The sequence below is a fragment of the Dichotomopilus funicola genome (assembly GCF_033296635.1).
Source record: "Dichotomopilus funicola strain CBS 141.50 unplaced genomic scaffold C8A04scaffold_58, whole genome shotgun sequence".
Classification (NCBI taxonomy): domain Eukaryota; kingdom Fungi; phylum Ascomycota; class Sordariomycetes; order Sordariales; family Chaetomiaceae; genus Dichotomopilus; species Dichotomopilus funicola.
The window spans coordinates 74,814-99,538 of NW_026944079.1; the positions used below are offsets into that span (position 1 = coordinate 74,814).

Genomic DNA, 24,725 nt, shown 5'->3' on the forward strand with positions numbered 1-24,725 from the left:
AAGGTGGGGTTCGCCGGGAGTGGGGCCGGGCTAAAAGTGGGTCGCCTTCGGCATTTCGTTGACACTGTCGGCGTCTGGAAAAACGAAAGAGAAGATACTAGGTTGTGTTGACTTGTATTCAGACCACATTTATTTAATCCTTGAGCAAACGACAGTACACAGGCACGAATTTAGTAGGGAAAGGGAAGTTAGTGTTTTTCTACATTTAATCTGGAGCCATTCCAGGCCCCGAGCCTCAACTGTGGTTGAGAGAATGCCCAGCCTCTAGCTCTCACGCCCAGCCTGCTAACCCGGAAGGTCCGTGGCGAGGGATGTCGTGATTTACTCTTCACCTTCCGCTTCGGGGTGCTGCACGACAAAGAGCTTGGCACTTTATGATAAATGGCGGGGAGCTCGAGCCGCCAATTGTCGGCTTGCTGCTTGCAGGCTGGTTGGTGTCAAGAACAGCCTGAGAGCTTGATGAAAAGAAAGCATGGGGTCTGACGACATTGCGGGCTGCATCACCACCTTCTATCTTCAGCACAACGGAATAGTCTAGACCAACGATGAGCGATTGAGGAGGGGAAATAAGATCGCATGGTTCCCCTCAAAAAGGTTGGGGCGACTGGCGACAGTTTCACTGGCCATTAATTTGTACGCAGATTCAATTAACCCTTTGGTCCGGCCTTTGGGAAGGTTCCGCTCTGACAAGCCTCGAGAATGAAGGTTCACCGCTCAACAACGGCGGCAACGCTGCTGTTTGCTTCTCACGCGATTGCAAACAACAACCCATTGACCCCGGATAAGCTCGAGGCCGACATCCGGACCGAAGAGTAAGCAGAAGATGTCTTAAGCTTCAATCAATCAATCCCCCACCGTCTCCGCGACTAACAACTTCCCCAGACTGCAAAACGTCCTGTGGAATCTCAACCACATCGCCTCCAACAACGGCGGCAACCGCGCGTTCGGCGAGCCCGGCTTCAAGGCCTCAGTCGACTTCATCCTCGAGCGGGCGCAGACGCGTTTCGGCGACCACTTCGATACCACCGTTTAGCCGTTCAACCACACTTACGACAAGACGCTCGAGATCAAGGTGACGGGTCCCGGGGGTGAGGATGTGTTCGTCGTGAGCCCGCAGTATAACCCGCCGACCCCGACGCCTGACGGGGTCACGGCTGCGTTGGTCGACACGCCGGTGGACGATGAGCGCGGATCGGCGTGCTTTGCCGATCAGTGGGAGGGTATTGATGTGAAGGGGAAGTTGGCGCTGATTAAGAGGGGTGTTTGTGCGGTGGCGGACAAGTCGACGCTGGCGAAGGAGCGGGGAGCGTTAGGTGAGTCTATATTCTCCATCTCCAATTACCTGATTACGGGAACAGCATGAGAACATTGTAAGATTGTGAAGGTACTGATATTAGGGTTCTTTCTTGGCTAGGCGTAATCTTGTGGGACACAGACGGTGGAAACAACATTGTGGTTCCGACACTAGGCGCGGACAGTATCGGCCATACAGTCCCCATCGGTATCATTCCCCTGGAGGTCGGAGAAGCCTGGAAACAGCGTGTAAACGCAGGCGAGGAAGTTGTCGTGTCCCTGCTGGTGGACGCCATCTCCGAAACCCGTGAGACCTGGAACATCATTGCCGAGACCAAACAAGGCGATCCCAACAACATTGTGATGGTTGGTGCCCATCTTGATAGTGTGCAAGCGGGCCCGGGGGTCAACGACGACGGCAGTGGTACCGCAACGCTTCTCGAGATTCTGACTGCCGTCCGGCAATACGATCACTTCCCGAACAAAATCAGGTTTGCCTGGTGGGGAGCGGAAGAGAGCGGCCTTGTTGGCTCCCTTTACTACACGTCGCATCTACCTGAGGAGGACATCAACAAGATCAAGTACTACTTCAACTACGATATGACGGGTTCCCCTTTCCCGGTCTTTAGTGTTGAGGGCAGTGACAATGCTGGCATTGGCACGCAGCTCCTGGGAGACTACCTTGTGGCTCAGGGGAAGAACATCACCAACGAGTATGTGTCCCTCACCTTTTTCTTCCCTGTTGTGGATCATGTGCTAACGATGATGGATCTAGGGGCCTCGGTGGCGGCTCAGACCACGTTGGCTTCGTTGAGCTTGGTATTCCGACGGCGGCCATACATACCGGCGCTGGTGCTCCGTACGACCCGTGTTACCATCAAGCCTGCGACACGCTGGACAACATCGACTGGGACGCCCTGACGGTGAACGCCAAATCCGCCGCTCGCGCGCTTGCTACCCTGGCCTTGTCGTTGGAGGGTGTACCGCCGCGCTCTCAGACGAGCGAGAACCTCCGCACTCGCCGTGGTGTGGCCAAGAACTTCCGTCGGTGGTCGGCGTTGGCTGCGAAGGCAAGCCAGGGCCATACTTGTGCGCACAAGGGGGAGAAGGTCCGTGTGTGAATGGTTGACCTGAACGTTGGTGGCTATGACTGTATGACAAGACAAAGAATGGAGTAAAATGCGGGAGGACGACATTGACAGAACGCAGTTGTAGAAATTAAGAGTTGGTTGGATATGGTGGTCATCGGCTATGGCAAGTCAAAGTCACACATCACCTCCGTCGCGACATACATAGTATTCCCGGATAATTAGCAGGATAATTATAGCGCTATCACATGCTCCAAGGGCAGATACGCTGGATGGGAGTGCAAGACGTCTCGATCTATTTTTAACAAGCTACGGGCAGAACCCCCCCGAACCCCCCTTGTCTAGTGTGTCTGATCTCCGCCTGAGGGCCCGGAACCCGGGTTTGCTTGGGGGATCTACCCAAGGGGTGACATCGGAATGTGATCGAATCTTGTGTTGTTTCTTTGATCGACACAACGATGGTGGCCGAGTCCTGAGGAAAACCGGGTAAACCGGTCGTTCGAAACTACCGAATGTTCACAAGGAATCAAACAAAGAACCAACTTCCCAACCAACCAATCGTTGTCACCCATCAGGAACACACTGCACTATCATGTCGCGACACCCTCATTATCCGACAAATGTTTGCTGCTTTCGTCGACGGCCCTCAAGGAACGCGGCTCCGGAATCCAAGAGAGGGTAGCAGGGGTGCAGTCCGCCAACTTCAGGCTAAATGCCGCGTGGAAGCTTGGGCTCGGCGGATCCTGGGCATTAGCAACCCTGAAAACCCCTGCACGATCCCTTCAATATCCCCTGGAACATCTGGGACGCTCGCCAGCAATAGGGGTTCGAGTGGGGCATAACGGCTTGAAAGAGCGCCAAGTTCCGGGTTCGTGAACTGCGGTTATCGCCTTGGCTTTCCTGTTTCCGCATCCTCGGAGCATGCTCCGAAGCAGAATCGGGTCGACCGGCCGCCCAGCTGAGCCTCGAGGGTCGTCCCGAGAGGAACTTTCTCCACACCACAGAGTCGGCGACGCGATGACATGTCCAACCCCAGGTCCTTCTAGGGCGTGGGCAGCTTCGGCTGGCTTCGACGGTTCCAGACCGTACGCGCCGACGTTCGAAGCACAAAGTTGAAGTCCCTGGCATCGGCTTCGCGCGCCTAAAGAACGATGGCGTTTCTGGGCGATGTTACCCCGTGGGACGACGCGCCGGCTGCCCCTTTACCAAGGTCCGAACGATACCTGGCGGTCGGCTAAGGCAGTCGTCGCCGGGGATACCCGAGTCCTCCGAAGCGTTGTTCGCTCTCAGATAAAAACGTCACGGCATGCCCGGCGATAGGATGCCCTTCAGCGCCGTAGCTCTTTCACCACAACCGATACTGCTCACTCCCTTCTCACCCGGTCGTCCAAGATGCATACCAACGCGCTCCTCGCGGCGCTACTCGCGCCCGTGGCCTCGGCCCAGCTCAACGACCTCGCCGTGAGCGCAGGTCTCAAGTACTTCGGCACGGCTCTCAGTGAAGGCACTATCAACAGCGACGGCACTTATGCCTCTATCCTCAACAGCAAGAGCAACTTTGGTCAGCTTGTGCCGGAGAACGGCATGAAATGGGACAGCACTGAGCCCAACCGCGGTTCCTTCAACTTCAACTCCGGTGATATCACCGCCAACCAGGCCAAGAAGAACGGCCAGGGTCTGCGTTGCCACACCTTGATCTGGTACAGCCAGCTTCCCGGCTGGGTAAGTCATTCCAGGCTATGGCCTTCAACACGAACAACAAGAATCAACAGCGCGCTAATCTTTCTTGTACGGCTAGGTCTCCGGCGGGTCATGGAACAGGGACTCGCTCACGTCGGTCATGTCCACCCACATTAGCAACGTCATGGGCCACTACAAGGGCCAGTGCTACGCCTGGGACGTGGTCAACGAGGCGGCCTCGGACGACGGCGGCTGGCGTCCCAGCGTCTTCTACAACACCTTTGGCACCGACTACTTTGCCATTGCCTTCAACCTGGCCAAGAGCGCCGACCCCAACGCCAAGCTGTACTACAACGACTACAACCTGGAGTACAACGCTGCCAAGACCGACCGCGCCGTGACCATTGTCAAGACCATCCAGGCTGCTGGTGCCCCTATCGACGGTGTCGGTTTCCAGGGCCATCTCATCGTCGGCAGCACCCCGAGCCGGTCCGCCCTGGCCACCACTCTTCGGCGGTTTACCGCTCTCGGCCTGGAGGTCGCCTACACCGAGCTTGATATCCGCCACTCGAGCTTGCCCGCGTCGTCCTCCGCTCTTGCTGCCCAGGGTAACGACTATGCCAACGTTGTCGGCTCTTGCCTTGATGTCGATGGTTGCATTGGTGTCACCAGTAGGTTTCCTTCTTAACCCTAACCCTCCCTTTTACCTAGCATCCATTGTGATCTGGTGGCTGACTCCACTCTCTCTCTCTTTCTTCTAGTCTGGGGTTTCACCGACAAGGTCTCCTGGGTCCCGGGCACCTTCCCCGGCTCCGGTGCCGCCCTCCTCTGGGACGAGAACTACAACAAGAAGCCTGCATGGACCTCCGTCTCCTCCGTCCTTGCCGCCGCTGCGACCGGCTCCCCTCCGGCCTCGTCGTCCACCACTCTGACTACTGTCACCACCAGCAAGCCGCCCGTCTCCAGCACGACCACCACTAGCACGACCATCACTAGCAAGACCACCTCGGCTTCGGCGACGCCCACCGGTGGGAGCCAGCAGGCCCGCTGGGGCCAGTGTGGCGGTATTGGCTGGGGCGGCCCGACCGTGTGCCAGAGCCCGTGGACGTGCCAGAAGCAGAATGATTGGTACTCGCAGTGCCTATAAGCGATTAAGGTGGTTGTTTTGTGTAGATAGATAGGCTTTAGCAGTTACCTCGGGGATGAAGTAAGGGGGGTGATATTGGAGTTTGATTTGGCCAGATCCATTTAGGTGATTAAAGTAAAGCGTAAGCCGTGAGAATTATAAATTTTCTCAATAATTTCCAATGTGGCTCTCAAGAAGGACCGTTTGTCCTGGTTAGAGAACCCAGGGCTGTGTCTGCACAATGATCATGACATCACCAACCACATTTAAGGGTCCATCCAAACATCCATTCGACAAACGGGGCAACGGTTGGGAACGCCGGAAGAAATGCTACGGGGGGCCAGTTAAAATGCTCCAATTGCAAAACGATGATCCTCTGACATCAGCGGTTGGTGTCATAAGTGATGTTAACACACAGCAAACTGGACGAGGCGACTAACATAAAATAATACAATGAAATAGAAGGATCGGTGGTACAAAATGGCGACTGCCTCTGCGTTCAAACAGTTGAATAATTTCCCACAATTGTGCTAGAGTCCCAATCAATCCATCTTAGCAGTTGTCTCAAGCCAAACACAATTAAAATCATGTCTCGTCAAGCCTTACGCACCATCACAATGTTAACCCCACCAGTCCGACGGACCCTCACTACAAATATCAACCGCCCCCTTTTTACCTCGTACATTCGCCTACAATCTACCGACACCCATCGGAGCACCGGCACTCCGCCCTTTGCCACCAGTGCTAGCGCACCAGCTCGTGTGTCCGACCGTATCAAGCACGACCACCGCGAGCTTCAAGAGTATTACCACAATATCAAAACGGCGCAACGTGACGATGACAAGGTCCGATGGCAGAACCAATTCGTGTGGGAGTTGGCTCGGCACTCCATTGCCGAAGAGATGGTGGTGTATCCTGCTTTCGAGAAGCATATTCCGGATGGTGTGAAGATGGCGGACAAGGATCGAGCTGAACATCAGGTGGTGTGTGGGACCCTTCTTGTTACCTGCGATATCAGGACATGCTAACGACCGGATTCAGGTCAAACAAATGCTCTACGACTTTGAGTCGCTCAGTCCCTCAGATCAGACATTCGAAGAAACCATTGACACGCTCTGGCAGACTCTTGCCCAGCACATCAAGGAAGAAGAACGGGATGACTTGCCGGCGCTCGAGAGGGCCTTGGATGCCACAGCATCGGGGACGTTGGCACGAAGCTTTGACCGCACGAAGCACTTTGTGCCGACCCGTAGTCATCCTTCCGCGCCGGACAAGCCCCCGTATGAGACAGCTGCAGGACTGCTGGCGGCGCCGATGGATAAATTGATGGATATGTTTCGCAAGTTCCCGTAGGGAGGCTGAGAAGTAGGTGGTAGAAGTCGTCACGTGTATCTTCTTAAGGGGTATCAAATGGCATGGTGTTCTTTAAGTTGCGCCGCAGGAGAGACATCCATGGAAGTCGGCCTTGTCTTGCCGGCAGTATCCTATCATTGGGCGCTCCCCCAAAAATCTACACTCCAGTTTACCCCATTACCGCGTGGCCCGTGATCCACCCCAATGCCCATGCAGAATGTTTCTTGTACGGGCCCGTCATAACCTTGGCGATGTCTTGAATGACGCCTGCAGCCCATCCCTCCATGAACCAATACCCCTGCATTTCGGCCGCGTGGAGCACCACGCAGTAATATGATAGGAGCGCCAGAGCAGCCTGATTACGCTGTCTCAGCATGGGTATCAGGTCGTCGGACGTCTGGATGGGCCACGCCGCTACTACGCGGTACTCCGGCCCAGACACCTTGACGAATGACTCACGGATAGCCGACACCAAACGATACGCGTCCGTGTGCACAATAGCCCGGACACGGTCGTCTGTCTCTGTCTCGGCAATTTCCACCAGGAAATCCCCCACAGCCAGCACGACCCGATCCAAAGCAGGGTTAGGCTGCTCCGCGCAGCCAGTTTGCGTCAGCAACGCCGAAAGCGGGCCAGAGCGCAACAAATCTTGCGATGAGAACAATACGGTGCCCACCCCCTTCACCAATATGAGAACATCCACGAGCTCATCAATGGTCGGCGCGGCGGCCTCGCGGTTTGTCGATGAGGCAGCGAGAGCGCCAATGAACAGGAGGGACGACGATGCAAACAAGGCGTGGCAGTTGTCGGGCGAGAGCTCCGACAATGCCAGCCGCATACGCCGAATTCCGGCATTCTGATGCTGCGAAGCCCGTAGTGAGTAAGCCTGGCGGTTTTCCGGATGTAGGTAGGCGAGGTGGTACCCCCCAACCGCCAACATCTGGTGAAGCAAGAAGACGTGAACAAACGCCAGCTTCGGTGCTACAACCTGCCAGAGGCGTCCAGTCTCCGGCCTCGCTGGGTCGAGGAGAAACGTCGAGTACGTAGACGTTATAAAATGATGGAGCAGTTCGAGGTCGGGGACCCAGTCCGTTGTATCATCTTCGGGAAGGCCGTTGGCTAGCTTGGTGAGGTAAGGAAATGGGTCGGATGTGTTTGTCGCGGGAGAGTCGGCGACGGCGGGAGTAAGGGCGGACGCGCTCGGGGACGGGCCGGTTTCCGGGCCATTTTCTGGTGGCGGCGGGCCGGATGTTGGCGGTTGTGGGTTGATTGGTCTTGTCCTATTCCTTCGGGAAGGCGGTAGTTGGGGAGAAGGTGCGGGTGGCGGCGTCCCGGCAGCGATAGAGCTAGCGCCCGGGGAGTGAGCGTTTGTCTGGGTCGAGAGGCTGCACTCAATGCCATGTCGGAGGCACGCCTTGCATGAGGGCCTCGTCTCGTCGCACTTGGCCGTTGTCAGTTTTTGCCGCGCTTCGGTCTCGTTTTGCAATCTCTTTTCGCGTCCTTTGCTCAAAGCTCTGGGCACAAAGAAACGAGGGGAATTATACGCGTACCTTGACCCTGCGCTGCTTACACCTCAAACAACCAGTGCGTGATTTGGTATAGCCCAAACGAAGCCGCGCCATTGTCGAATTGCGAGCCGGGCACCTGAGGAGCTTGGAAGCGAAAGCGAGCCCGAAGGTTGCGTTGCTGGTCTCCGCCGCGTTGTGTCAAGTCAGAAATTTGTGGGGTCAGGATCTCTTTGCGTGTCACTTCCAGCCAATGAACGGGGCCCGAGGGGACAATTTCGGGTGGGTCGATGGCTTTCTGCGGTGCATAACCTGCTCTGCAGGCGTTGCATTCGATCCCGCTCCACCGATGCAGTTGCGTGCAACTTGCCACGAAAAACTCCTTCCGGAGGCACGTTCGACACGCAGTCACAGTCTAACGTGAAGTTACGGTTGATCATCCCGGTGAGGAGCTCGGCCTCGGGAATAATTGGGACCCCGAGGAGTCCCAGACCGACTCTCTTTTCATTCCGTGGTGATGAAATCTTGCAGCAGCTGGGGCTCGGATTCCCGTCGCTTGGCAAGCGCGTTCGACGTCGAAGCCGTTTGGTTGTGGAGCTTGTGCCCAATGATGGCACGATCCGAAACCGCCCCGGCAGATCGATTTGGTGGAACCACCAGCACAGCCTGGGGAAGCACTTGGCTCATCGGTGAGTTGTGGCTTTTTCGACCCTTCCTAACGCAATGGATGCGAAGACTCTGGCCGAGCCCGCATTTATGTCTTCATGCGTGGATGGTTGGTGGTTCCCCGCTAAACTTTCCTTCGTTGACCGACCTGCCGACCTTCCCCGCCCTTGACTTGCTTGCTTTCTCTCCCTCCCGATCGTCGTCCTCTCGTGAATTATCAGGGGACCAACGTGCACAACCAGGATGTGAAGTCTATCTGTTGTTTGCCGACAGTGGCACTTTAGGCTCGCATCTGTCGTGTCACTCCACCCAACCGTCGAGGAACAATCTGGAAAACGGCTCAATCCATGCTTCCACAATGGTTGCCGTTGTTTGTACCACAGTACGAATCCAGATCGCTTCCCCCCATTGCAACCTGTATACTAGTGTAAGGCCCGCCAGCCCCATTTGTGTGCCCGCTGCGATCGACGCTTAATTTCCCGGCTTGGCCTCGATTGTGCCGTACCTTCCTATCGGGAAACGGCAGCTGGACTTGGAACTCACGCTTGACTGGCCGGTTTGCCGGTGAAGGCCTCCAAGGGCAAGGCCGAGGATTTTAAAAGGGCCGCAGGTTCGACGAGAGGTCCGCAGTGGGTCCGTGTTCGTCTCAAACCCGCGTCATGGGCGGGCTCGGCGGCCAGGGTCAAGACGGGACAATCGCTGCTACGGATCCCCTCATCCCGGATCAACCGAACCGACCCACCAAACAGGATGGATTTCCCTGAGGAAACTGGAGCACCCACCGAAGCCCCGAGTACGAGACACCGTCACACCGAGTACGAAGTCCGGGCAGGATTTATAAAGGAACGTCGCCCACTCATACCGGTTCGTGTTCCCCTACTTGTCGGGAGTTCTTGTCCATCCGATCCGCAACTTATCAGTGACAACAACTGAGCGAGACATCATGGCAGGAGTGCAAGCCATATCAGAGGCGATCGGCGCCCGGCTGCCCCTCATCGTACCGACACTCGCTATTCTCGCCGTAGTGCTCGTCCTTCAACATGTCACAAGCCGGAGCCCGCTAGCTCACATTCCCGTCGTGGGACAAGAACTCGGCGGCGATGAGAAGAGGAGAGTGGCCTATCTCACCCGGGCCTTGGAGTTATACGGCGAAGGGTACAAGAAGGTGAGTGTTGACGGTGTGCTATTTTCTGCGCGGGTGTGACGTTCATTCCGCTAATAGCAAACACTCAGTTCAAAAACAGTGTCTTCAGGATTGTGACGCCCAACAGTACGTGCAAACAGGCACCCATGCGCAAAATCAAGCACAAGCAAGCGTAGCTAACGCAGAACCAGAGTTCACCGTCATCGTCATCCCAAACAATTTTCTAGGCGAGCTTCGAAAGCTTCCGGATGATGTAGTCAGTTTCGACGACGCCATTTCTCAGTCGATGCACGCCAAGTACACCAAGCTCCCGCTCGGCGAGACCCTCGTCCCCCACACAATCAAGACCAGCCTGACACCCTCTCTGGCACGCCTGAACCCCGCGATTGCTGAAGAGGTCGAGGATTCCATTCGCAACGAGCTTCCCCCCTGCGACGACTGGACTCCTATCAACATCAATCGCAAACTTCTTCGTATCGTTGCCCTTGTTTCGGGCCGGATCTTTATTGGCCCCGAGCTGAGCCGCTCCGAGGAATACCTTGATGCCGCCATCAACTACACGATTGAGCTGATGGAGGCTCGGCGTGCCCTGGACGCTGTCCGTCCCTTGTTCCGCCTCTTTATTGGCAACCGTATCCCAGAGGTCAGGAGACTCGATGAGCGCCTAGTCCAGGCCGACAAGTTTATGCGCCCCGTCGTTGCTGCCCGCCGCGCCTTGCCGGATCACGAAAAGCCCGACGATATGCTGCAATGGTTGATCGATGGTCAGGGTAAATTTCGGCAGCTCACGACTGAAAGACTCGCCAGGACTCAGCTTGGACTCTCGTTCGCCGCCATCCACACTACTACCCTAACAGCAACGAACGTGTACGTCCTCGTATTTAACAACTTGTGCGCTTTAGAGATGATGGCTGACACTAATCATGTGACACAGGTTTTACTCAATAGCTGCCCACCCCGAATACATCCCGGAGCTCCGTGAGGAGATTCGCACAGTCTTGGCTGATAGCAATGGGGTATTCACAAGCCCAGCGTTGCAGTCTATGAAGAAGATGGACAGCTTCATCAAAGAAACTATGCGGCTGTACCCGGCCGGCGCGTCGACCTTCCAACGCAAAGTAAACAAGACATTCACCCTTTCCAACGGCCAGGTCATTCCCGCCGGTGTTGTGATTGAGGTTCCCGCCGCAGCGGTCGGCCTCGACGAGCGAGTCTTCCCCAACGCTGACAAGTTTGACCCCTGGCGTTTCGCCCGCCTGCGCGAGGAGGCCCGCGCTTCTGGTGAGGTTGAAGGGGCGGCTCGAAACCAGTTTGTGTCTGTCAGCGCCGAGGCGCTCACTGTACGTGACCTTGATCCTTTGGCTTTATCGCACCTCACTTCGAAATTTCCGGTACTAACAGCTTCATAGTTTGGTTTCGGTCGCCACGCTTGCCCCGGGCGCTTCTTTGCGGCTAATGAGATCAAAATGGTGCTTGCCAATTTCGTTCTTAATTACGATGTGAAACTCCCCGATGGTGTGACCGAACGGTTCCCCAACCTCAACTTTGGCGCCAGCGTGAGTTTAGCCCTTCCTCCCATGATACTATGTGCAATGCATAGTTCGCTTCGCTAACCGAATATTCCAGTCTATTCCTGATCCGTCAAAGTCACTACTCTTCAGGAAGGTTTCCCTGTGACAAAAGGCGTGCTGTGGCGTTGCGGGCGAGAGTGCACAGCATACCACCCGGTGAAATCGCGATTTTCAAGTTCAGAGCTAAAACAAATGATGATATTTATTTCCCGTACTTGCTGCTTGCAATCCCTTACGCTGTCTACTCTGGCTTCGCTGTAGCCGGTAACCATGGGGCTTTCCACACCCAAACCATTTGCAGATATCAGAGTCCATGTTCCCGGGCCAAACATCCACAGGAGTGCCAGCCTACTACTGCAGTACTTGTCCCTTTGTTGAACTGTTTCTGAAGGCTGACCTTGGTCCACCCAACGGATACAGGCCCCAATTTAATGATCATTGTGCAAGTTATCTACCCGTCCTCACGACTGGACACGGCGAGTCGTGGTCTCATCGGCCCTCGCACGCTCCGTCCGTTGGCGTTGCAGGGGACGAGGACCTTGCTCCTGGCCCTGACCCCGGCCTGCACCGTTGCTAGTGCGGGAGGCAGAAGCATTGGCGGTGTTGTTGGAAGTGGACGTATTATTGGTACGAGAGGCAGATGGACGAGTGGTAGAAGACGACGCAGCAGGGCGAGTGGTGGACGAGTTAGTCGGCCGAGCCGTGCCCGCCGTGCCCGCCGTCGCGCGTGAGGCACCGTTGCCAGTACTATTACCAGTCGTGTTGCTGTTGGTGTTCCGCGGCGGGCGGGAACCGGCGGGGCGTTCAGGAAGGGTGGTCTGGTGAGACGGGGCAGCCCGGCGCCGTGGTGCTGCCTCACCGGGGGCGAGGGGGACCACGTCATCGCCTCGGCGCATCTTCCTTTCCTGCTGGTTGATCTCCTTCTCCGAGAAGACGTTGTCCGTATCCATCTCATCTTCCGTGTTGTACGACTCTCGGCACCACTTGAGCCAGCCAACGAAGCGCGAGCCGTGGCACGTCTTGGGGAGCTTCTTGATGCAGCCGGCGAGTTCCTTGATGAGCTCTTCGCCGTCGGGACGGGTCCGTCGGTTCCTAACCCCATCGAAGTCGTACCGCATCGCGCTGATGTGGAGGGTGAGGGCGAGCAACACGCGGCGGATCACAGTCTGAGGCGAGGCGGCACCGGCTTGACGACGGAGCTCGACGGTGCCGTACTTGTTGACGGGGTCGAAGTTGGTAGACATGTACCGGGTCGGGTTGGACCCATTTTTCATGTGGTATACAAAGGCATCCTTACCGCTGGTCGCCATACCCTCAAGGCCAGAAAACACACCGTCCCAGCCATTTCGGAAGGTGGACGCGTATTCCGCGCGGAGCACATAATGGTGGTTAGGGTACGCGTACCGATTCATCCGGCGCTCACCGGGCATCAGTTGAAAGAGCGCAGACTCCCAAAAGTACGCAGCCTTGGCCCGCTTCACAAGCTGCGGGAGGGAATAAGAGTTATCCCTGGTCGGCCCTGGCGAGACATGGACGTGGCACGAACAGCACTTGTTTGTCCAAAAGTCAAAGTACTCGCCGAGGGCCGTGAAAACGTTTTGAATTTCCGACTGCCACCTCTTCCCCACCGACATTGGCGGTGAGATGATCTCGACACCATCTAATTGGTTTGTGAATTAGTGTAACCATATAATATAATTAACATGATCACCGCATAAGAAAACACTTACACCACTTCCGGGCATGGGGGGGGTCTCGAAGCTCCCATTCCCTTAAGCTCGCATCCGATTCGCACTTCCACCCATTCCTCGGCCCCAAGGTTGCGTCGATGATTCCCTTGATCGCTTTGCAAGTGCGGAACCTCTGTGCTTCGAGTCTCCGATGATCGCGCGTGTCGTTGTCAAAGGTAGTATCCCAGTCCAGCCAGTAATCCGGAGTATTGAAAGCATCTTCGTTGCCCATGCGGTCCACCCGAGCCTCCGCGGCCGGGAGAAGCCGAACATAAACCTCAATCTCAACGCCAAAGAGCGGCTTCGGTCCAGCCGGGGCCGCCGCACGTGTCGCGTTGTTTCCAGGGCCGCTCATCTTCAATGATCAACGGGTGCTGTTGGATGGAACAAGGTTTTGTAGAGGATTGAAAAAAGGGCGAAAATTTTTGCGGAAATAATTATGTACTTTGATGGAACAAAGTTGAAGGCAGCGAGAGACATCGAATCCACAACTCCAGGGTGCTTTATAATTATAAGAAAACGGGAAACCAGATTGATTCCATGTTCCATATTGAGTTTTGGGGAAGGAGATTGGAGCAGCCAAGCAGGCCCTCAAGTTTGTGTCTGTGTAGCTCGGTTTCTTCGCCTTTCCTCAAATACCCCTTGTTTTACAAATGGTCGCGACCTTAGGCGTAAAGGGAGATGCTACAGTAGTGACTCTGTATATTCACCAGGCTCCCACTTCGGCAATCGCACTATTTATCATAGTCCGAATGACTATCCATTGCCTGACGTTCGCACTTAAAGTTTCGGGGGTTCCCGGCACTTAATAGTTCTGATTCGGACTCTGCGCGGCCGGGTCGTGGCCCGTGGGACGCGGCGCATTCGGACTCTCCGATCCCATGGCCGCCCGGTTTCACTCCGTTAGCGAGAAACCCTTCTCACCTTGGTCTTGGAATTGAAACCATAGCAGCAATTGCAGGCAACACCGTAAGGTGGATAATGAGACGAATATCACGCTAGCGCTAAAAATCCGTCCTCTATGCTCGTGAACAAACTTTATTAAACCCCCCTCAATCCACACCTAATTAGCTCTATCATCAATCAATCATCGATCGGAACACATCTCGCACACTTCTTGATCCATTTTAATATCTATTTTCCTCTCTACTCTATCCCCGACAAGGAAAATTCTCCGTCTTAGCAAGACTTAACCGGGTTACCATACTCACAATGTCCGGAACTGGCCCTACACGCACTACACGCCCTGCGGCTGCGCCACAGGGCAACACGAGTACCAACACGAGTTCGAACACATCACGTCCTGCCGCCTCAAGTCAAACTCAGAACACGAATAGGGCCTCGACCAGCGCGAACAGAAACGCAGCTTCTAGCGGGACGCCGAGTTCCAACCGGACTGCTAACACCAACCCGCCCCAGAGTCAGACTCCCAACAGAGCGGCGGCTTCTAGCCAAAACGCCAATGCAAACCGCACTGGCCCGTCCAACTCTACAGGCAACGCTAACCGGGCTGCAACTTCAAACCCCGCCTCTAACGCCAACCGCACTTCAGCTACGAACTCGGCCGCCCCTAACCCGGATGCGCCGGTTGATCCCGCCGAGGTGCAGGCGCAGGCACGCAGGGACGCTCTCATGCAGGAACACTGGCTGAAATGGGCTTCCTTTGCTGAGGAGGATCGGTCGTACGTCCTCGCCCTTGACAAGTCCACGCCGGCCGTGATGAACGAGGTCAAGACGATCCTCGGCCCGGGTGTCCGCTCCGCTAGCGTGCCCCGGGTGCGGGGGTTCTTCGAGGATATCCCCCAGGGCACGAACCTGGGTAATGTGCAAGTTGCTATCATCAGCGCGAGCAGCTACGAGGAGATCCAGGAGAAGTTTGATTTTCAGAGCATCAACGTCAAGGTTGGGGAAGATAGGCGCACCGCCTTTATCCCAGTTCCCATTCCGCCCAACTAGGTTATTTATGGGAGAAGGTAGCATAGAAACGATGGTGGTGGGAGTTCTGGTTTTCATGTTCCCACCGTACGCAAAGAACACAAATACAACTAGTTTACCGACATCAGGTCCCTACGTGTGACGTCCCTTTGTGTAACTGTAAGCCAACATGCTGCTCGGAATCCCAATCCCAATGCATCTCCTTTTCTTTAGCTCCCTATTTCAGCGCCATCTCTACCTCTCTTATCTTCTCTTGTTCACTTCGTTCTTGCGGTGAAATAATTATATGTTTTTCCCTGCTGCTTGCAGACTTGTATACTGTTTTCTCGGTTTTCTACTTGGTAGACTTGGATTCTCACGCCCTTGGTTTTTGAGGCCGCCAAGCCGTACCCAAAGTTAGGGCAAAGTCTGCCTTGGCACATTACACCCACAGCCTATCGGAGCAACATCGTCAAGGCAATAGTTCAGCCGCAGACCCCCGCATTCATGCTATTTCATGACCTTTCCTGTCCCAGCTCTTTCTGTTTTCGTTCCGAGAACTTCCACAACCTGACTCTGAATAGGACAAACTAATACAGCCCCCGCCCCTCCCAAAGATCAAAATTGCAAAGTTAGTTATTAGCCTCATACCCATCTGACTTGACCTTTGTAACGAGCTGACTACTAATTATGGGCAGAAAAGGGTATAATGAAGACAGACGAGGACCGGTATGCCGAACGGGTCACCTCTACGGTGCTCGCTCCTCTCCGCCAGCGCCTGGTCCTGCTTCCAGACACCGAAAAGCTTGCAATCCTCCAACAAGCCAACCAAGCCATACACGGGAGTGATAGTAGGGCCAGAGCAGCCACAATTATCACACAGCTTGAACGACTGAATCCAGACGTTGCCAGAGAATTTAGACCCAAGGAGGATGCGGTGGCTAAGTTAAATCTCCGGATGATATGCTCCACGTCGGCTCCCAGGGCATCTTCGTTTGTTGCTATCAGTTACTGTTGGCACAAAACCGACTGGCCACTCCCTCCCGCCGCCACGCCTGTTTCTCCCGGGTGGGAAATTTCGGAACGCATGATGAAAGCAGTACTGAGTCTTGAATCTCTCCGAGAGAGCCCCGACGTGGAATCGCTTGTATGGCTAGACAAACTGTGTATCAACCAAACCGACGGGGCCGACATAATTGCTCACCTTGGAGCCATGGACCTCATCTATCGCTCTGCTCGCCGGGTCGCGATTCTCCTGGAAGACGTGCAGCTTACTTCCGATGAGGAGGCAGCCGGGGGAGCCTTTGCGCGGTTCTATCAGTCAATGTCAGACGATGTAAAACATCGCGGATTGGTCGGGGAAGAAAGAAGCCGCTTTATCGACGAGTACTTCCCTCGCGAGTCACAAAAGCTCGAGCCCAAGATTCTAGCAGCGGTGAAACCGTTTGCTTTGAAGATGCTCAACGCACGGTGGTACAGTCGAGCCTGGTGCGCTCACGAGTCCCGCATGATGAAGCACCAGAAGATCAACAATCCCCTTTTTCTGTGTTTTGGGGCCAACGGAGAAGTCTTGTCTTTTGAGTTTCGGTTCATCCACTACCTTGGCCTGTACCTGCTTGAACTTGAACCCGCCCCGCCACTTTTCCAGCAAAACCTCATGCAATCCAATAACAGCCCAACATCCCTGCGTCAACTCTGGAACAGGATACAACTCCTTATGCCGGACCGAGGCTCGAGGGTTTCATCTATGCAGCACCTTGTGAGTGTCCTCGCGTCGGAATGCTGGAAAAAGGGCGACCTGATGTCCATCGCCCTCAACACCGCCGGTATCCCGTTGTATTATGCCGGCGATGGCGCTCTGTGCGTCGAAGAAGTGATCTGGAAGTTCTCCCTGTTGGTCTTGGCCGCTGGAGACTTGTCCCCTCTTGTCACGGCAGGCAAGATGCTCAGGATTCCCACCACCAAAGGGCCCGTTCTTTCCTGGGCCATTGCCCCAGATCAAGGGGTCCTCGATGACGAACTATCGGATCCTCGCCCAGGCTCTATTACCGCTGTCGCGAGGGAGTACATCGAGCTGGACCTGCTTCTGTTTGAGTCTCGTCCACAACAAGCCTCTGACAGTTCCCGGGAGCAGGCGGGTCGTCTAATCGAGGAACACGGGCTTGATACCGTCGCAGATCAATTGCTCGACTCACTCGAGGTATCAACTCAGTCTGTCATCCGACGGGTTACAGGTGAAATGGACCGCAACAGGAGTGAAATTGGCCACTCGCTCTCCCTACAGAGTCTTCGGCACAATCTTCTAGCTTTGGCACTCGACAATGGTCTGGATTGGTTCTTGGAGTTTCCGACCGCGATGGAAACATCAACCGTAACGTGGATGCATGGCACGCTAGGAACGTTCACTAGCCCGTCTGTGATCGCAGCCGCTCAATCATTGCTGGTCCTCTTATCGTCGGCCACTGGCAACGCCAGGCCTCGAGACGCAGACCATGACCAAGAAGTGGTTAAACAATTAGCCCTCGCCCTCACCACCCTTCTCGATCCCCGTTTATACCTTCTCACACCCAATCCTCGCCGTGTCCCTGTCCTCCCCAAGGGTTCCAACGCTAGATCCGCCATCCTTACTCCATCTCCTAGCAATCGCTCTTACATCGCCGTTCCCACGTGCTTAGCCCACCTCCCAGGTTGGTTTGACCGAGCATGGGTCATTGAGCCGTTCGATCCCGCGACATCTGGGAAGCCGGAAACGGTCGAAGGTTGGCTACCTCGAGCAAACACACAAACGGGGGGCGCTGCCTTACAGGCGGAACCACAGAACCTTGAACTCGTGATGCCTGTGATGGGTTCGGATCATGAAGATCGGAGGGCGCCTTGGGGCACGGGTTCTTGGAAAAAGAGGAGGAGGCAAATGGTGTTTGGGGCGCATCAGCGGTTATTTGAGGCGGAAGATGGCGTGCAGCCAGTCGGGAATAACGCAGGCGCCACGGTGGCTGCTCGAGAGGGGGTGGTGCTGTTGCGTCGACAGAAGGTGTACGGAGTCGAAGATTACCCCTGGCGGGAGATCAACTTGGCCATGAGGCAAGCCGACGTGAATAAGGCGGTGAGTGGGATAAAGCCAGCATAGCTTTCCATGCGATAGCTGGAAGGAGGTACGTGGCACACGAAACTCAGGGAGCATTTCATGGTGTAAAGGAGGTTTCTTTCAACACACAGGCCCTAATAACATCTTGATTCCTTCCGGCCTGCCATCAATTCCGTTCCCAACCGTTCAGTCATCGAAGTGAGATTGTACGTGATGTGTCAGAGCGGCTTCGTCGCCTCGGAAGTCGCCACAAACGGGGCACGTTGTGTCTGTCTTCTCGCGGGATTGTTCCTCAGAGAGATCAGGCATTTGAGGAGGGGAGGAGAACGATACTGTTGTGGCCTCCGCAGCATCGCTGGGCTTGTTTTCTCCTTTCCCGCGCTTCTTCGCGGGCTTGATGTACGCTTCTAACCCAATTGGCTGAGAGGATGAGGGCTGCTCCTGGTCGTACCTGGCGTCGACATACTGTGGGGCCGCTGCGCTGCGTGAGGTAGCCTGTGTTGTGTCCTCAGCATCGGTGTTCTTAGTATATCCCTGATGAGAGACGCCATCTGCTAGACTCTGGACTCTCCCCACGCGGCCGTCCGAGAGCCGCACTTTGATTCCCCTGGGATGGTTGCCGCGCGTCAACAGTTGCGACACTGTGCCCTGCACCGTGCGACCGGTCGGTTGGTCGGCTTTAAGAATAATGTTGACAAAGGCGCCCGGCGTGACATCGCTAGTCGATGGTACTTGAGGCATTTTATTTGTGGTCGGCGTGTTGCAATCAGCGGCGGTTCAGAAATTGCGGTTGTTCCGATGCTTCCATGATGGTGTGGAAGCGGGAGACGTGGGGGATCCAATTCGTGAACCCCACTTCAAGAAAAAAAAATACATTCAGGCTAACCCTAACCCCGAAACCTTGTGAATTAATGAAGCTGGGTACCTAATTATCAAGTTCAATCAAGAGTTGGGGGCGGGACGTTCGCGATTTGTGTAATTAGACGAGAATAGGAGTGAAAAAAACGCAAGATACAAACAACTCCAACAAGGCGTGGTTCTGTCCCCGCCTCCAACGGCGATAACAGCGAGGATGTAGAAAGAAGCGTGGTTTTAATGGGCACCTTGGTTAGATTTAAGACCTCACTTTACTCCGCACATTACAAGAGGCGAAGAGACTTGACAGTCAGGGAGTGGCACCGGGTGGCTTGGCTTTTTGGCTGGCTGGGGTAGTCGGTAGCGTCCCCTATTGGTGAGATGGCCCACAGATCATGTTTATTTTGACTGCACCTGATTTGGTCAACATGCAACGAACATCGACGTTACGGACGGAATTGTTTCTGCTTTCCTCACATCGTCTTCATTGGATGCACGTATGGCTGCAACTGAAACTTCGCCTTTAATTCCGACAAATCGCCTTATTGACTCACCCGAACACATTGGTAATAACTCCGACCACGCCGACGAAACCGACGCGATGAGCGGTCTTTTGTGGAAAACGGGTGCCGTGTTCGGCGCCACCGCTGTCGGTCTTGGGGCCTTTGGCGCCCATGGGCTCAAGAAGCACATTTCTGACCCCAATAAGTTGGCAAATTGGTCGACGGCGGCGCAATATCAGGCAGGTCCTACGCGCGTTCATTCTTTTCGTGCCGAATCTAGCTTCCCAACAGGTTTCGGGAGATGACGACAGAACACCGCTAACCCCCTAACTCCGGCGCAGCTTATTCATTCTATCGCCCTGCTGATCGCCAGCAACAACCCCATCGCAGGGGGGCTGTTTACTGCAGGCACGGTCATGTTCAGCGGGAGCCTGTATGCCCTGACGCTCGACACGGAGCGCTTCCGCTTCATGGGCCCGGTCACACCTCTCGGTGGCTTGTGCCTCATTGCTGGGTGGTTAGCCCTAGCCTTTGGGAAGCGAGGGGCAGGTGTCAGATGGCCAAGGCCATGAAGCCAAAAAGCCGATCCAGTACGCCCCGCGTCCCCTCAAGTTCCATCCGCCGAATGCAACATACGAGACGCCGCGCAGTTGGTCGAAGGAAAGACTCATGGGCCCTCCATCATGTATTTTATCACCAAATCTAGCATCGCATCCCCTACATGGACCGGTGGGGCTGCTGACTTGCATTCGTTCTCCCATTTTGGGCATGTTATTAGTTTGGGAGTAACTGGACCTTTTGCCCAGTCTGGCCAAATGGCTCGTCTGGCTGTGCCGCTGTGGTAATCGCCGAGCACCGAACGCGCTGACTGTACATACATGTATGTGTGCATTGCTTGGCACCAACCGACTCTCTTCCCTGTGATTGCCTAGCGACTTCGCTCCACACGAATGCCGAGCGTTACCCAACACTTGACCTGTCTCCTGCCTCCCCGGTTTTTTCGCCAAAAATGGCGTCCCGTGACGGCGGTTTCGGATTTACCCAAATCGTCGGGCGACAGGCTGCGTAGAAGAGGGAGAAATCCGTGCGCGGGGCGAATGTGGCGGGCCCAGAGCGGGGTTCGCGCGTCCGGAAATGGAGCCGCCCCGGCGGATTTCGTAAATCGCGAGGTGCCGTTCCGGCGCACTCTGCGACGTGATACGCGGCTAACGACGTTGAGACCGATTATGACTCGCCCAAACCGCGGAATTGGGGGGGTGTTCTCGAGCTAGGACCGGTAGTGAAACGATCGTCGCTCGCGGAAGCTTAATCTGAAGGAACTATTATTTCGCGCCGCGAGCAGCTCCGGAAATAAGGCTACTGAGGCATGGGTCTCGGGCAAAAAACGGCGTTACGGCGATCGCGATGCGGCGATGCCTCATGTGGTGGTGCTCTGCTTGGGGGGCTCACCACGGCTTGCCCCGGTCTAAGGGTACAAAAACACCTTGTCCACCCTCCCCGGGGTGAGAAACAAGACCCCAGACCGCTAGAGACGACAATTTGAAGCTCGAGCCGAACAGCCAACAAAACAACGTTAAATTTGATAAGCTGTGCAGTGCGTTACCAAAGCCGGCACGTAACAACATTGAACACCGTAACATTCTCCCTCGACATGCCTGGAGCAGAAGAACAAAAGCCCCAGTACGGCAAGCGGCTACTAGTCAACATTGTCGACGAACGGGCGAGGAACGAGCCAGACAGGGAATGGGTGTCGATACCCAATTCATCCGATCCCAAGGACGGCTGGAAGACTATCACCTATAAGCAAGCCGCCAATGCCATCGACCGCGTCGCTCACAAGCTTGTCGACTCCACCGGCCGCCCAGCCAAGAGTGAATTCCCCACAGTTGCCTACATTGGTCCCAACGATGTCCGCTACCTCGTCTTCGTCTTCGGCGCTGTGAAGGCCGGCTACCAAGCTCTGTTTGTTTCCCCACGCAACTCATCGGAGGGCCAACTCAACTTGTTTGAAAAGACCAACTGTTCGATCATCTGGTTTGACGCAGTGTTTCAAAATGCCGTGCAGTCGTGGGCCCAAAAGCGCGAGATGCGCACCTTCATGGCCGAACCCATCCCAGCTTGGTTCTCTAACGAACCGGTCGAGCCGTTTCCGTACAACAAGACGTTTGACGAAGCCGAGTGGGAACCCTTTGTGGTCCTCCACACGAGCGGGAGCACCGGCTTCCCTAAGCCCGTAGTTGCGAGGCACGGCATGCTCGCGATCGGGGACAAGTTCCACAATTTGGACGAAAAGAACGGCGTGAGGTATTGGCTCAACGAGATGGCACGCCGGTCCAAACGACTGTTGTACCCGAGTAAGCGCCCATTAATCAACCACAATCACACGAAAACCGACTTACAAGCGCCCAACAATGATTCTTAATGTATGCTGACATATGTCCTCGCTCTCTCCTAGTGCCCCTCTTCCACGCTGCTGCGCTTTACCTTTCTATCCTGATGATCCACTATTGGGATGTCCCCGCAGCATTTAGCATCGGCGACCGGCCGCTTACTCCAGAATTGGTGACACGATGCTTGAAATACGTCGAAGCCGATGCGGTAGCCCTACCGCCAGCCATTTTGCAGGAGATGAGCCAAGTGCCCGAGCAGGTTGAGGCCTTGAAGAAACTCTCCTTCGTGGCCTTTGGGGGTGGTGAGTAAACTCCCTCCCACACCATAACTACACCTTCGGTCATTAACCGTGAAGTAAAAAGGAAACCTATCACCTGAATCCGGAGACCAGTTGGTCGCCCACGGTGTTCAACTCGTCAACCTCATCTCTGCCACCGAGTACGTTCAACCTTTCGCCGAAGTTGGAACTTGAAACATCCCGCTGACATCCATAGATTCGCCCCGTTTCCGATCTACTGGCCCCAAGATCCAAAGCTCTGGCGTTACTTCCACGTTGACTCGGAGACTTTTGGGTGTGAATGGAGATTGGCCACCGAAGACGGCGCCTACGAACAAGTCATTGTTCGCAAAGACAAACACCCAGGATACCAGGGGTTCTTCTACACTTTCCCCGACGCTAAGGAGTACTCCACCAACGACATATACAAACCACACCCGACCCTCCCCGATCACTGGCTGTATTACGGCCGAGCGGATAGTATCATTGTCTTCTCTAACGGCGAAAAGCTCAACCCGACCTCGATCGAAGACATCGTCAGCGGCCACCCCAAGGTTAAAGGCGCCCTGGTGGTTGGTAGCCAGCGGTTCCAGCCCGCACTCATCCTCGAACCAACAAACATTCTCAACGGGGCCGATGAGGTGGAACAGTTCATTGAGGATGTGTGGCCGACGGTGGTTACCGCCAACAAGGAGACAGTCGCCCACGGGCAAATCAGCCGCCCGTTCGTATCCGTATCCAATCCAGAAAAGCCGTTCCTTCGAGCCGGCAAAGGCACCATTCAGCGGGCGGGCACCGTCCGCCTATACCAAGATGAGATTGACCGGATCTACACCCAGGCGGATCAAGTGACGTTTTCTCAGGCCCCCCCGCTTGACCTAAGCTCCAAGGAATCGTTGACCCGGTCTGTTATTGCGTTGTTTGAGCAACAGCTCCATGCACCTGCGCTGGGACCTGAGACGGACTTTTTCTCTGTGGGTGTTGACTCCATGCAGGTCATCAACGCGTCTCGCCTCATCAGGGCTGGACTTGAAGCGCAAGGCGCCGAGGTTCACTCGTCCACCTTTGCCCCACGCATTATTTATGGCAATCCAACGGCTAGCCGCCTTGCTGGGTACATCATCTCCGTGGTGAGCAAGGATGCACAGAATACGGATACCACCGATGCGAAGGAGGACATCCACACAGCGGAAGCGATTTTGCAGAAATACACGCAAGATCTACCTCCTCCCCGGGCGGGGAAACCTGAACCTGCTGATGAGGGTCAAGTCATCGTGATTACAGGCACGACGGGTACGCTGGGCTCGTACATGCTCGACATTGCCTCGCGGTCGCCGAGGGTCCAGAAGGTCATCTGTCTCAACCGGTCCGACGATGCGGAGGCGCGACAGAAGAAGAGTAATGAAGAACGGGGTCTCCATACGGACTTCTCCAAGACCATGTTCCTCCGTGCCGACTTATCACAGAGCGAACTTGGTATTGGGAAGGAGAACTTCGAAGAGCTGCTAACCAACGTGGACCGGGTCATCCATAATCAATGGCCGGTCAACTTCAACATCCCCGTCGAGTCCTTCGAGCCTCATATCCGCGGGGTTCGTAACCTGGCTGACTTCAGCAACAAGGCATCCAAACAGGTACCCATTGTGTTTATCTCGTCCATCGCGACAGTCACCGGATGGAATCAGCCAGGCGACGTCCCGGAACAGTCGTTGAGGGAGATCGAGAACAGCACGGGAGGCTACGGCCGATCCAAGCTGGTGAGCAGTCTCATCCTAGATGCGGCAAATAAGATCTCAGGGGTCCCAGTAGCGGTTCTCCGTGTTGGGCAAGTTGCCGGCCCGAGCGGTGAAAAAGGTGTTTGGAACCGGCATGAATGGCTCCCAAGCATCATAGCCAGCTCGCAGTACCTTGGTGTACTTCCAGACAGTCTTGGGCTCAGCGATTTGGTTGACTGGATACCGATCGAGGGTATGGCGAGCGCAGTCTTGGAATTATCAGGCATCATTAGCCACGCTTCAGTTGAGGAGATTCACGGATACTTCCACGGAGTTAACCCACAGCACACACAGTGGAGCGCCCTAGCGGACGCTGTCAAGCAGTTTTATGGCGGCCGCATCCAGAAGCTGGTTAGTTTGGAAGAATGGGTGGACGCCCTGGAAAAGAGTCAACAAAGTACGGAAAACTTCGACAAAAACCCCGGCGTGAAGCTTTTGGACACCTACAAGGCTTGGGTGGCAGCAGCCAAGGCAGGGCACGGACAGGTCGCATTGGACACGTCTCGTACGACAAGCCGGAGCAAGACCATGAGAGAGATGCGGGCGATTACGCCCGAGCTGATGAACAATTGGTGTCGCCAATGGGGATTTTAAGGATGCATTTGACCCTCTCCACTCGACTTTGGTCCTAGCGTTGGAATTGATAGCTTAATACAAGATATGCGTTGTTACTTAATGCGAGTCCCAAGCCTCCAACAGAGGTAATTAGGTAGGGATCTAAACGCTCTTTCGTAACGCCTGAGTGCCAAACCGGACATCCGTTCTGGGT

The 24,725-nt window shown here is 55.2% G+C and overlaps 10 protein-coding genes across 10 annotated transcripts; 7 read left to right on the forward strand and 3 right to left on the reverse strand.

The window, feature by feature from the left end:
- Positions 1 to 699: 699 nt before the first annotated feature.
- Positions 700 to 2,414, forward strand: C8A04DRAFT_30951 (peptidase-like protein; the record flags this gene model as incomplete). The annotated part of the gene is made up of 5 exons (XM_062781583.1): positions 700 to 812; positions 883 to 1,027; positions 1,058 to 1,313; positions 1,415 to 2,006; positions 2,069 to 2,414. 5 exons carry the CDS (start codon positions 700 to 702, stop codon positions 2,412 to 2,414), a joined length of 1,452 nt encoding a protein of 483 aa, XP_062634824.1.
- Positions 2,415 to 3,773: 1,359 nt separating this feature from the next.
- On the forward strand, positions 3,774 to 6,540 carry C8A04DRAFT_39067 (endo-1,4-beta-xylanase; the record flags this gene model as incomplete). Its single annotated transcript, XM_062784448.1, has 6 exons — positions 3,774 to 4,103; positions 4,180 to 4,732; positions 4,823 to 5,148; position 5,329; positions 5,821 to 6,170; positions 6,229 to 6,540. The coding sequence occupies 6 exons, from the start codon at positions 3,774 to 3,776 to the stop codon at positions 6,538 to 6,540; spliced, it is 1,872 nt and encodes a 623-aa protein (XP_062634825.1).
- Positions 6,541 to 6,709: 169 nt separating this feature from the next.
- On the reverse strand, positions 6,710 to 8,162 carry C8A04DRAFT_39068 (uncharacterized protein; the record flags this gene model as incomplete). Its single annotated transcript, XM_062784449.1, has 2 exons — positions 6,710 to 7,981; positions 8,091 to 8,162. The coding sequence occupies 2 exons, from the start codon at positions 8,160 to 8,162 to the stop codon at positions 6,710 to 6,712; spliced, it is 1,344 nt and encodes a 447-aa protein (XP_062634826.1).
- A 1,492-nt stretch (positions 8,163 to 9,654) lies between these two features.
- Positions 9,655 to 11,532, forward strand: C8A04DRAFT_39069 (uncharacterized protein; the record flags this gene model as incomplete). Its single annotated transcript, XM_062784450.1, has 6 exons — positions 9,655 to 9,876; positions 9,945 to 9,981; positions 10,047 to 10,722; positions 10,790 to 11,195; positions 11,265 to 11,411; positions 11,482 to 11,532. 6 exons carry the CDS (start codon positions 9,655 to 9,657, stop codon positions 11,530 to 11,532), a joined length of 1,539 nt encoding a protein of 512 aa, XP_062634827.1.
- Positions 11,533 to 11,887: 355 nt separating this feature from the next.
- Positions 11,888 to 13,511, reverse strand: C8A04DRAFT_14084 (putative amidoligase enzyme-domain-containing protein; the record flags this gene model as incomplete). Its single annotated transcript, XM_062777957.1, has 2 exons — positions 11,888 to 13,086; positions 13,157 to 13,511. 2 exons carry the CDS (start codon positions 13,509 to 13,511, stop codon positions 11,888 to 11,890), a joined length of 1,554 nt encoding a protein of 517 aa, XP_062634828.1.
- An 857-nt stretch (positions 13,512 to 14,368) lies between these two features.
- On the forward strand, positions 14,369 to 15,112 carry C8A04DRAFT_30957 (uncharacterized protein; the record flags this gene model as incomplete). The annotated part of the gene is made up of 1 exon (XM_062781584.1): positions 14,369 to 15,112. One exon carries the CDS (start codon positions 14,369 to 14,371, stop codon positions 15,110 to 15,112), a length of 744 nt encoding a protein of 247 aa, XP_062634829.1.
- Positions 15,113 to 15,779: 667 nt separating this feature from the next.
- C8A04DRAFT_14063 (uncharacterized protein) lies at positions 15,780 to 18,197 on the forward strand (the record flags this gene model as incomplete). Its single annotated transcript, XM_062777950.1, has 3 exons — positions 15,780 to 17,822; positions 17,889 to 18,035; positions 18,075 to 18,197. The coding sequence occupies 3 exons, from the start codon at positions 15,780 to 15,782 to the stop codon at positions 18,195 to 18,197; spliced, it is 2,313 nt and encodes a 770-aa protein (XP_062634830.1).
- A 144-nt stretch (positions 18,198 to 18,341) lies between these two features.
- Positions 18,342 to 18,896, reverse strand: C8A04DRAFT_39071 (uncharacterized protein; the record flags this gene model as incomplete). Its single annotated transcript, XM_062784451.1, has 1 exon — positions 18,342 to 18,896. One exon carries the CDS (start codon positions 18,894 to 18,896, stop codon positions 18,342 to 18,344), a length of 555 nt encoding a protein of 184 aa, XP_062634831.1.
- A 613-nt stretch (positions 18,897 to 19,509) lies between these two features.
- C8A04DRAFT_14065 (uncharacterized protein) lies at positions 19,510 to 20,085 on the forward strand (the record flags this gene model as incomplete). Its single annotated transcript, XM_062777951.1, has 2 exons — positions 19,510 to 19,767; positions 19,855 to 20,085. 2 exons carry the CDS (start codon positions 19,510 to 19,512, stop codon positions 20,083 to 20,085), a joined length of 489 nt encoding a protein of 162 aa, XP_062634832.1.
- Positions 20,086 to 21,164: 1,079 nt separating this feature from the next.
- On the forward strand, positions 21,165 to 24,550 carry C8A04DRAFT_39073 (uncharacterized protein; the record flags this gene model as incomplete). Its single annotated transcript, XM_062784452.1, has 4 exons — positions 21,165 to 21,867; positions 21,969 to 22,205; positions 22,267 to 22,342; positions 22,399 to 24,550. 4 exons carry the CDS (start codon positions 21,165 to 21,167, stop codon positions 24,548 to 24,550), a joined length of 3,168 nt encoding a protein of 1,055 aa, XP_062634833.1.
- Between the last annotated feature and the right edge of the window lie 175 nt (positions 24,551 to 24,725).